The sequence below is a fragment of the Rhinopithecus bieti genome, unplaced genomic scaffold (assembly GCF_001698545.2).
Source record: "Rhinopithecus bieti isolate Rb0 unplaced genomic scaffold, ASM169854v2 scaffold_9712, whole genome shotgun sequence".
Taxonomy (NCBI): Eukaryota; Metazoa; Chordata; class Mammalia; order Primates; family Cercopithecidae; genus Rhinopithecus; species Rhinopithecus bieti.
The window spans coordinates 1,604,659-1,616,841 of record NW_016806339.1 but is presented as its reverse complement, the minus strand read 5'-3'; the positions used below and the strand labels follow the sequence as shown (position 1 = coordinate 1,616,841).

The following is a 12,183-nucleotide window of genomic DNA, read 5'->3' as shown; positions in this document are numbered from 1 at the left end:
CAACCATCCAAAGTCTGAGCTCCCAAAAAAGGATCTTTCTCCCGCTTCCTGGAGTTTGATGTTCTCTCTTCACTACTGCAGCCCGTCATGGTTTTTCAGAACAGAGTGGCTTTCTGGGCTCTCGTGTGTTTCCCAAGACCCCGATAACCCTGTCCTAACCAAGATGCTAAATCGCGAACCGGAGACACTTTCCGGGTGGAGGGGGTGGGGGAAGGACGTCGTCTGAGAGAGAGGGAGAAGGAGAAATCTATCCTGACACCAGCTCGAAAATCTCTCACGCGTGAACTGGGCATTAGTTAAGGGAGGAGGAAATTTACCAGCCCGAGGGAGGGAAAACAAGTCCCCCAGAGAAGAAGACGGCGGTACTCGCTGGGGGGCATTGAGCTTTGGCTTAAAGAGGACTGGCTGGGATTGGGCACACTTTGAGCGGCCCCTGGAGCTGAGGCTGGGCTTTCCCGAGCGCGGAGGCTGGCTGACGCTCCCTCCCGCCTCCTTACCCCGGGCCCTCCTCCCTCCCTCTCTCCCAGTGTGTAGTTTCGGCGGCTGGGCAGCTACTGCCGCCGCCGCTGCAGCAGCAGCGTCAGGGACAAGCCTGATCCGTGAGCGAGCGAGCTCCCAGCAGCAACCACCACTTTGGGCAACTTGCGGGTTTCCTGCTCGCGGGTAGCGAACGGGAGCTTCCTACTAGCGGTTCAGTGTCTCCCAGCCGCTGCAGCCGGAGGGGCGGCGGGAGCGCCCGCACCAGACTCTCCCAGACGCGAAAGGGGCCAGACAACTGCGGAATTCACCAACCGTGCCAGGGCACTTCCGAGGCCACAAACGACTGGCACTTTTTCTCCCCTTGGCAAACTGGATTTTTTTTTTTTTTTTTTTTTTTAAAGCTACTTGGCAGCTGTCTCCGACTCCACCTCCCCTTCCACCCCCGCCCCAAAGCCTTTGGCTTTTCTTCGGAAATCCAGACAGAATTGGGCATCTTTGTTAATTGCCGTTGGGGACGCCCAGCCGTGCGCTTTCGCCGGCTAACGTCGCCTGTGCTCCGAGCCTGGTTTGCTCACCTTTGAACTGCAAAGGGATCAAGTTCAGCTCGAGTTCCCTGCATTGGGACTAAGAAGAAGGAGAGAGAGCGTGCAAGGGAGCGAGTGGGAGAGGGGGAAAGGGGAAAGGAGAGGAGGGAGGAGAGAGAGGAGGGAGGAGAGAGAAAGGGAGGGAGGGAGGGGAGGGATCGAGAGAGAGCGGGGAGAGAGAGAGAGAGGCTGCAATCTCCTCCCTGAATCGCGCACAGCGCTGCAGATCCCACTGCTCCGACATGCGGGCCGAATGCAGGTGAGAAAAGGCACGGACTCTGCGGCTGCGAACCCAAACTTGGGCACCGCACGGTGCGCACGGCTCAGCCTTCGCCCCCGCGGGCGAAAGGCTGCTGCGGTTTCAGGCGGCGGCTTCGTGACTAATGACCTTGCGCACAGTTGTTAAGAAAAAAGAGAAACCCGCGCTCTCCGGGGTGAAAAGGGACTGACTCTCTGGGCGTCTCTGAAGATGGCTCGGGCTTCTCTTTGGCGCGCCGGGGGGACCCGGACGCGGACCGCGCTGTGACGCGAGTAGTCTCCACTGCACCGTGCCCGAAGCGACGTGCCGGGGGATTTTTCATTCTCTATCTCTTGACTGGCTCCCCTGCTGCCTGAGCAGAGTCAGAGTTGAGACTGGCTTGTTGCTGGCCCCAGCGCCTGGTGCAGGAAGCGACTCACGTTTGCCTGGGCGGCCGGAGTCGGAGCAGAGCCTGGGTTTGGAGTGAGTGCCTGGAACGTGAATTGGACTCAACTCGAGTAGCAGCAAAGACCGGCGGGCTGGCAGGCGGGGGAGGCTGCAGGCTCGTTCCCCACCTCTTCCCAGCCCCACTGCCCGTCTGCCGGAGCGGTTCTGGCCCCTTCCGACAGAGCAGGGACGAGAGCCGGGGATTCGCAGCCCGCTGCGGGGATGACTCTGGGTGGGGGGGCGCCGAACCCGCGGCGCGCAGTGTCCCGTGAACTGTGAGTACTGCGACTGAACGGCGGCCGGCGGGCGGGCGATTAGCACCCATTGCATGAATTATGAAACAATAACTTTCGGAAGAAGCAGGAGGAAAAAAAAAAAGCATCTATCTCTACCCTCCCACCCCCATTCCCGGCCGACTCTCCACGCCGCTTTTGCCCCCTCCCTCCCCTCTCTCTCGCTCCTTCCTTTCCGGGAGAGGGGAGAGGACTGGGAGGAGGGCAGGCGGCCGACCCCGCAGGAGGGGGGCGCCGAGGGGGCTGTGGTTAGAAGGAGCAGTAGCAGCAGCAGCAGGAGAAGATGCTGAGGATGCGGACCGCGGGATGGGCGCGCGGCTGGTGCTTGGGCTGTTGCCTCCTCCTGCCGCTCTCGCTCAGCCTGGCGGCCGCCAAGCAGCTCCTCCGGTACCGGCTGGCCGAGGAGGGCCCCGCCGACGTCCGCATCGGCAACGTGGCTTCAGACCTGGGCATCGTGACCGGATCGGGTGAGGTGACTTTCAGCCTGGAGTCCGGCTCCGAGTACCTGAAGATCGACAACCTCACGGGCGAGCTGAGCACGAGCGAGCGGCGAATCGACCGCGAGAAGCTGCCCCAGTGTCAGATGATCTTCGACGAGAACGAGTGCTTCCTGGACTTCGAGGTGTCGGTGATCGGGCCCTCGCAGAGCTGGGTGGACCTGTTTGAGGGTCGGGTCATCGTGCTCGACATCAACGACAACACGCCCACCTTCCCGTCGCCCGTGCTCACGCTCACGGTGGAGGAGAACCGGCCGGTGGGCACACTCTACCTGCTGCCCACCGCCACTGACCGCGACTTCGGCCGCAACGGCATCGAGCGCTACGAGCTGCTCCAGGAGCCGGGAGGCGGCGGCAGCGGCGGCGAGAACCGGCGCGCCGGGGCGGCCGACAGCGCCCCCTACCCCGGGGGCGGCGGGAACGGCGCGAGCGGCGGCGGCTCGGGAGGCTCCAAGCGGCGGCTGGACACAACCAAGGGCGGCGGCGGCACCAACCCCGGCGGCCGCAGCAGCGTGTTCGAGCTGCAGGTGGCAGACACCCCGGATGGCGAGAAGCAGCCGCAGCTGATCGTGAAGGGGGCGCTGGACCGCGAGCAGCGCGACTCCTACGAGCTGACCCTGCGGGTGCGCGACGGCGGCGACCCGCCTCGCTCCTCGCAGGCCATCCTACGGGTCCTCATCACCGACGTGAACGACAACAGCCCCCGCTTCGAGAAGAGCGTGTACGAGGCCGACTTGGCTGAGAACAGCGCCCCAGGGACCCCCATCCTGCAACTGCGCGCAGCTGACTTGGACGTGGGGGTCAATGGGCAGATCGAGTACGTGTTCGGGGCGGCCACTGAGTCGGTGAGGCGACTGCTGCGCCTTGACGAGACGTCCGGCTGGCTCAGCGTCCTGCACCGGATCGACCGCGAGGAGGTGAACCAGCTGCGCTTCACGGTCATGGCCCGCGACCGTGGGCAGCCCCCCAAGACCGACAAGGCCACCGTAGTCCTTAACATCAAAGACGAGAATGACAATGTGCCATCCATTGAAATCCGCAAGATTGGGCGCATCCCCCTCAAGGACGGGGTGGCCAATGTGGCCGAGGACGTTCTGGTCGACACCCCCATCGCTCTGGTGCAGGTGTCCGACCGAGACCAAGGCGAGAACGGGGTGGTCACCTGTACCGTGGTGGGCGACGTGCCCTTCCAGCTCAAGCCAGCCAGCGACACCGAGGGCGACCAGAACAAGAAAAAGTACTTTTTGCACACCTCGACCCCTCTGGACTATGAGACCACCCGGGAGTTCAACGTGGTCATCGTGGCGGTGGACTCAGGCAGCCCCAGCCTCTCGAGCAACAACTCCCTGATTGTGAAGGTGGGAGACACGAACGATAACCCGCCTGTGTTCGGCCAGTCGGTGGTGGAGGTTTACTTCCCTGAGAACAACATCCCGGGCGAGAGAGTGGCCACAGTGCTGGCGACAGACGCAGACAGCGGAAAGAACGCTGAGATCGCCTACTCCCTGGACTCCTCTGTGATGGGGATCTTTGCCATCGATCCCGATTCTGGGGACATCCTGGTCAATACGGTGCTGGACCGCGAGCAGACTGACAGGTATGAGTTTAAAGTTAACGCCAAAGACAAAGGCATACCCGTGCTGCAGGGCAGCACTACGGTGATTGTGCAGGTGGCTGATAAGAATGACAATGACCCTAAGTTTATGCAGGACGTCTTCACCTTTTATGTGAAAGAAAACTTGCAGCCCAACAGCCCTGTGGGGATGGTCACCGTGATGGATGCTGACAAGGGGCGGAATGCAGAGATGAGTCTGTACATAGAGGAGAACAATAACATTTTTTCTATTGAAAATGACACGGGGACCATTTACTCCACAATGTCTTTTGACCGGGAACATCAGACCACATACACTTTCAGAGTCAAGGCTGTGGATGGGGGAGATCCTCCCAGATCTGCCACAGCTACAGTCTCGCTTTTTGTGATGGATGAAAATGACAATGCTCCCACAGTTACCCTTCCCAAAAACATTTCCTACACTTTACTGCCACCTTCGAGTAATGTCAGGACAGTAGTAGCTACAGTGTTGGCAACAGACAGTGACGATGGCATCAATGCAGACCTGAACTACAGCATTGTGGGAGGGAATCCCTTCAAGCTGTTTGAAATTGATCCCACTAGTGGTGTGGTTTCCTTAGTGGGAAAACTCACCCAAAAGCATTATGGCTTGCACAGGTTGGTGGTGCAAGTGAATGACAGTGGGCAGCCTTCCCAGTCCACCACGACTCTGGTGCATGTGTTTGTCAATGAAAGTGTTTCTAATGCAACTGTGATTGACTCCCAGATAGCTAGAAGTTTGCACACCCCACTCACCCAGGATATAGCTGGCGACCCAAGCTATGAAATTAGCAAACAGAGACTCAGTATTGTCATTGGCGTGGTTGCTGGCATTATGACGGTGATTCTAATCATCTTAATTGTAGTGATGGCAAGGTACTGCAGGTCCAAAACTAAAAATGGCTATGAAGCTGGCAAAAAAGATCACGAAGACTTTTTTACACCCCAACAGCATGACAAATCTAAAAAGCCTAAAAAGGACAAGAAAAACAAAAAATCTAAGCAGCCTCTTTACAGCAGCATTGTCACTGTAGAGGCTTCTAAACCAAATGGACAGAGGTATGATAGTGTCAATGAGAAGCTGTCAGATAGCCCAAGCATGGGGCGATACAGATCCGTTAATGGTGGGCCTGGCAGTCCTGACCTGGCAAGGCATTACAAATCTAGTTCCCCATTGCCTACAGTTCAGCTTCATCCCCAGTCACCAACTGCAGGAAAAAAGCACCAGGCCGTACAAGATCTACCACCAGCCAACACATTTGTGGGAGCAGGAGACAACATTTCAATTGGATCAGATCACTGCTCTGAGTACAGCTGTCAAACCAATAACAAGTACAGCAAACAGGTAAGATGTATCCCAAATATATTTAAACATCCCTGGGAGGGTTAATAACTCTGAGACAGATTATCTTCTGTAAGGTTTTGTCTTCTCGTTTTTAAAGTTATTAAAATTTTAACAGTAGGAATTTAATGTTAATTTTTGCAGCATTAATTTAGCAAAGGCCATCTGCAAGAGGTGTACCACTGTATTTTGCAAGTTAGAATTAAGATTCACTGAACTACTGAAGGAAGTATTCAGAGTAGGCAGTGTTTTGTAGTTCTCTTTGCACTTGACATCCCTAATTCATACTACATTTTATGTTTCCAGAATAAATATGTATGTATTACTTAGATAGTTAGTTTTCACCTGAAATTATTTTTCTTTTGTGGCAACTAAGTGGATAATTGCATCCAGAGAAAAAGTTTCTAAAGTTACTACTGGTGTCTATGCAAATTGGATACCATAAAAGTTTTAGCTATGTTATTTACAATGTAGGATTTTACAGATAAATAGATGCTGAATCATGCAGACGTAGTACTAAGTCTGAGATATTGAAATACTGACTACTTTGATGAAAATGCTGGTTTAAAAATATTTACTGATATGCAAATATCATGCAAAACACCACTTTCAATCTTTTATATCTATAATAATCGATACCTATAACAATTAGTATTCGATAATGATATGCAGTCACCATTTGCATACTTCCTGTTTGGTATTAAAAGTTTGCAAACAAAAATACGTTGCATGAGCCATTTATTATTTAAGCCAAATAATGAAAGTATTCATGATTGATGTACTGTCTGCAAGACTATTTTGGCATGCATTGTGATATCTTGAGAATGTAAAGATTATGTGGAATATTTGACATAATTGTTTCTCAGTGAAATGTAGAAACAGTAAAAAATACATATATTCTGAGATGGAACTTAAGCAAAACTGAAATTTATTTTTGAAAATTTTCCTTGTGTGATATACAATCCTCAGAAAGTTTACTTTGTATACCCACCAAAGTTTGCCACACATAAATAAGATCTTTTGGAAAGGGCTGTGTCTCATGGTACAGCAACCTCAGCTAATAAAACATTACATATTTCTTACTGTCAGAACCCATCTCAAGAAACACAGTTATGACTGTCAATCTAATTTCTATTAAATATGCTTTGCATGTGGAATGTGGAATCTGAGAAGAACTGAGGCAAAGGAAAAAGTTATTTTATAGCCTCATTGAAGATGTTATAGAAAGAGATATTAATTCTTTATTGCTTTCATGACTGCTGAAATTAGTTTTTTAAATAAATATTTTCTATGTATAGTACTTTACTGTAGCTATTCAGATAAGGAGGAACAGTCTGAATATGCTTTTATATCTAATAACAAATGCAATCCAAGAAAACACCAGTTTGAACTACATTTGCATTAAATGGCTTTTGAAAATATGTCCTTTGGTGTATATGAATTTGAATTATTTATTTATTTTAAACCAACATTTAACATAGTGGAGTGTTTATATCTGTTGTATTATTGTGTTACATGGAGTTAGAAGCTGATTTTTGTATTGTTTTGGTGCTTTTATCAGTTTTGTAAACAAGGAAGATTCTAGCTAAAATGGTAGCACTTTTTACAGATTACTTATAAACACCCCAAAATAAATGGAGATTTGTAGACATTTCTCTAGAAAATAGTAACACGTAATGCAAAAGAGTGTGAAGAGCTCTGTCTGCAGAATATTTACATCTCGGTTCTTATCCTAATGGTACTTCTGTCCTGTGGCTGGATAGCATTTGCATTCTAAATTGTGTAATCTTATGCTTTTGAGCGGACATATCAAGTGACACTTTTACCGATATTTTATGCAAACAGTTCATATGTTCTGTGCTGTCACTTAAGCTTCATTTGGCTCATCAGATGAGGTTAGCTCTATGTTCTTGAATATTTAAAACAGCTAATATCAAGACTGTTGGCATCCTATTTGAAAGGCAAAGTGATATGCTTATAAATAAACTAATATATGGTGTTAGCCTCTTAACTGAGTAAAGCAGTCCATATTCCAAAAGAGAAAACCCTCAAAGCAATTGGAATGAATCACACAGTTTGCCAAAAGTGACATTGGAAAACTTTTCTGTCATTAGGTATTCAAAAGAAGTATACACTTTTAATCACAAGTAAATAGCTGACCTAAAATGAAATAAAGGCAAATGAAACACATTCCCCTTAATGTAATTAGTAATAGTAATGGATATGCTTCATCTTCTCAATATTACTGTCAGGGGACAAGGGATCCATTTACAAAGTTACATTCCATTTTGACATCTGACATAAATAGAATGCTTTTGTTCTGCTTTTGTTTGTGCCATAAGTAGATAATTTCCTATTTTATTTTAAAATATATGCACTTTAATTTTTATGGAACTGCCAAAATATATTTTCTTTGATTAAACCTGATTTAATAAAAGAAAAAAGAAGAATACAGGTTTTCGCGGTAATTTCCTTCTTTTGATAAATGGATTTATCTAAGGTAAAATTAGACAGTTGTATTCTTTCAATTCCATACAGCAAGGTCTAATTTAAAAATTGAGATTTCATTTTACATAAAGCCTTCATTTTATTTATAGTTTTCCTGAATTGCCTTATTGCAGTTCTTTATTTCTGAAAAAATTCAAGTGATGTTTCTTAAGAATGTTATCTTTATGAAAATTAGACATTTTAAAGTGTTGTACCTAAGTCCTGTTGTTTTCATTAAAATAGGTTAAACAGCTTTGTAGAAATGGAAGTTTGAAAATGATACTCTCCCTTAACCTCTTACTTTTTGTTTTGTTTACATAGACTTGAGAGGCATTCAAATCAAGCTTCTGTAGTTGCTCTTTGGCAGACTCTAGGAGATGTGTGTGGTAGAGTTGCTGGAATTATTTCCAAAATTCACACTTTAGAAAAACTCACTGATGATGTAGCCCAAGTTTTCATAGTTCATACCTTTGCATTTCAAACAAAAGCCTTTGCTCTCAACTACATAATGTGTTTAGTTGAGCAAAATGTGGATCATTGACAGCATTACTGAGATTAAGTATCCACTTTTCTGTTTCATTCTTCCTTGGTAAAGCTAGTCTTGGTCGTTGTTAAACTTTTGTGAACTAGAAGTACAAATGTGCTTTTCATTCATAACATAAAGGCAAATGCATTCTATTTTTCTGTTTAAGTCTTAGGTATTTTACTATGTGCTAAGCATTTTTCAGTTTTCTTTTAAAATAATGTAATCCCCCCAAAGAGTAATAGTATGAAAAGTACAGTTACTATTTTGCTTATTATTCTCAAATTCTATTGAGCTTATCCTTGATATGCTGTTATTTAGATAATGCACTTAAAAGTAAAATTTTATTGTATTTAGTAAATGTAAAGTAAGGTAATTTATTTTGGCAAGAACTTAGCTTGAATAAACATCCATTTTAAAATCCATTTGCAGCTGATCCTGAAATACAAATAATTTACATTAACTTCAGTGACAGTTTCACAGTTTGTCTTCATAATGTTCTTTTTAATGATCAAATTATGTTCAATATATTCATTGTATACTTAGTGAAAAAATATGGGAGAAGTTATCTTTTTAATTGCTTCAATTTTGGAAGCAAATGGTTGACTTGCTAAGCAATAAGAAAACTAAATATCAATTCATTTATGTTTGTGTGTGTGGGTGTGTGTGTATGTGTATATATATACATATATATATATAGAGAGAAAGAGAGTATGTATATATATTCTTTAGTGGAAATGCATCTACATAGTGATGCCAACCATAGCTTCCAGTGCTTATTATGTAAGCATAATTTTTACAATGTGTTTCTCCTGTCTATAACCAAGGATATTTTCATAAGGCACAATGAATCTGCGTATGGTGAAATTTCTGTTACATTTGGCCTGATACCATAAGCAAAAGACTAATAGCTGATGGAAGTTAGGCTGTGTCTTTACTCATCTAGTAAAGCAACATTATCTGGATCTCTGGATGTCTATGAAATAAGGAAAATGTCATCCATTGATTTGATCAGCAATGAATTTGCCAATTTATATGGAAGTCCTCATGATTATTTGAACCTTATCCAAAACTTATCCTAAACCAATTAATGACTTAGCTATAAGAACACAAAATCAGTTTAAATACTTTAATAAATCATCTAGTACAATAAATAGAGCAAAATCATTTTTTCTTATCTATCTTTGAGTAATTACATATCTCATATGTGGAAAAGCATGAACAAGGTTTATATCACAAACTGTACACACAGAGACATATACACACATATTCGTGCATACCATTTATAGCTGTATTAGTCTTATTTAGTCATGATGTTTATAGATTAATATGTGAAAATATCTGAACTTAAACATACAGAATGTTGAAATGAAATATACTATAATCAACATTTTAATGACTGTACCTAAAATCACTAACATCATCACATTTTAGAATTACGAGGTGTTAAACAGTCCCCTCATTTTAATAGAAGAGGAGACTGAGGCCCAGCATGAAACAGTGACTTGATTGGGATTACAATATTATCGGGGATATAATGTGGACTAGAGTCCAAGTTATGGAATGTAGTGGCCAGGATTCTTATTTATCTGATCATATCACCTTTGCGGGGGGGGGGAAACTGAATTTCTGTAACTTTCTCTGTATTTCAATTGCAGTAGAAATCTGTTGAAATTTACTTACTTATTTATGACTATATATTTGGCTATGAAGATTGACATCTTTACAATAGACTATAATTCTGCTTTAGGCTCCAGTTCTTCTGTGTAAAATTATCTAGGACAATATAATTCAAAATGTACAGAATTTTAAAAGAAGTTAATAATTCTTTTCCCTCATGTAAGATTGTAATTGATAACATAGAGTAAAACATCTTAACATGGTTAAGAACGTATATTCTGTTGACAGAATTTTTAATATTAGCACAACAGTGATAACAGACATAAGTTCCTTCCTAGCATTTAGTATATTTCAATAAAAATTCACTTAAATAGAAAAGAATTAAATCATTCCACACATTATGTATGAAACATTTTATGCATTCTAACTGTGATAATCTTTTACCTTTTCCATCAATATTGATAATTACTTTTGGCTTCTGGGCTTGTTCGCATTTTATCAACTTTGCACATACATTTTCTTTTAGTAGCATCTTTAACACACAGTCATGCACGAATGTTTTCCCTTAATTTGTTTTCTAGCAAGTTTTTAGAAGAATTCAGTTGGATTGCTTCCTTGGTAGGCAGTTAGCCAATCTAGTGTACTAGATTCTAAATTTGCACAGTGACAAAATATAAATTATTGAATCTATTAATTTTAAACATAAAATCTGAACTATTTTTAAAACTAAATATCGTGTGACAAAGACATTACTTCATCATAGCAATCTACTCCATTAGACATTTTAACCTCTTTTCTTTCCTGGGAGGGTGTGGTGGTGGAGGTTATATAGGAGATTTAGTATAATATAACGAATTTTGTTTAAAATAGTTGTGTATAAGGAGTATATAATCGATTTCTAGACTATGGCAAGGTTTCCCATTCATTTATTTACTATGACTCTAAAGAAATAGTAAGAGCTGTTCCCATACATCTAGAGTAAGCTTTGCTTTTCTTATTTTTAAAAAAATCCTTAGAATCTTTTCTAAAGCAGTGACTCTTTTGCGGTACATTGCACAGTGCTTTATTTAGCATTAGTGTTGTGGGAAAAATCACATTCTAAGAAGAATTTAGCTGAAACCACTAAAACTAATCTTAATTATCACTTCTGGTGAATTAATGTTTTAAAGGCGGAATAAAGGTTTATTTTCAGGAACGTAGTGATGTTTGTATTGAACTCTAATGCTGTGTACAAACAAAAAGCTATTAAAACTCCCAAATAGGATTCCTCTGACAAGTTAACTTCCCCCACCCCCAATCATATTTATTATTTACAAACACAAAATTGGCATTAAAGTTTTTCTCTGCTCCTAAATCTCTACTATAGCTTTCCAATTGGGCATAAGACATTGGGGAAAATTTCTTTATCGATTTTTTTTTTACCTGCATAAATCTTTATTTTCCTTCTTTCAGATGCGTCTACATCCATACATTACTGTGTTTGGCTGAATTCCACTCTAATATGATGCTCCATTATACACCATACTGTGATGACCTTTCTACTCCGAAACCTGCTGGAGCCTGCCCTTGGCCGTGGGGTGTCAGCCAATCACTGCTTGTTCCACTTGTTGTACATTTTATGTTTGAGTCTTTTTCTTTCTCATATGCGGAAAAATAGTATGAAAATAAAATAAATGTATGAAATAGTATTAATGCAGGAATGTGCTACTAATGGATGTCTGAGTCACCAGGAATTCCATTCTTAAAGAGGCGGTTAGTACCTATTGGACTTAATAGTGACATCTTAAAAAAATCCAAAAACATATTGCAACAATAAGTTTGAGACTTTGTGTGAACAAAGGGAAATTCACTGTCTTATGCCTTTGTCTTTAATACATTAAATACTGATTTTGAATAAAAATCTAAATTGATCAATATTTTTATGTGCCATATCATCACAGGCCAGTCAGATAGTTCTGTTAGGGTGAAGGATAATACCTTTTGCTCATTCTGTGCATGTATTTTTAAATGCTGTTTTGTGTGTTTGTGTGTATCCATATATATATATATATATATAT

At 43.4% G+C, this 12,183-nt stretch overlaps 1 protein-coding gene across 10 annotated transcripts in view; it reads left to right on the top strand.

The window, feature by feature from the left end:
- The first annotated feature begins 1,314 nt into the window (after nucleotides 1-1,314).
- Nucleotides 1,315-12,183, top strand: part of PCDH7 (protocadherin 7) — a 454,149-nt gene continuing 443,280 nt past the window's right edge. For 8 of the 10 annotated variants that reach the window (XM_017875683.1, XM_017875681.1, XM_017875685.1 and 5 more), the window contains exon 1: nucleotides 2,271-5,499. In XM_017875683.1, the coding sequence (XP_017731172.1) occupies nucleotides 2,326-5,499 (3,174 nt within the window). In that variant the 5' untranslated portion in view covers nucleotides 2,271-2,325. Of the gene's footprint in view, nucleotides 5,500-11,578; nucleotides 12,042-12,183 lie in introns of those variants that run through there. The other 2 variants (XM_017875688.1, XM_017875679.1) reach the window with 2 other exon arrangements.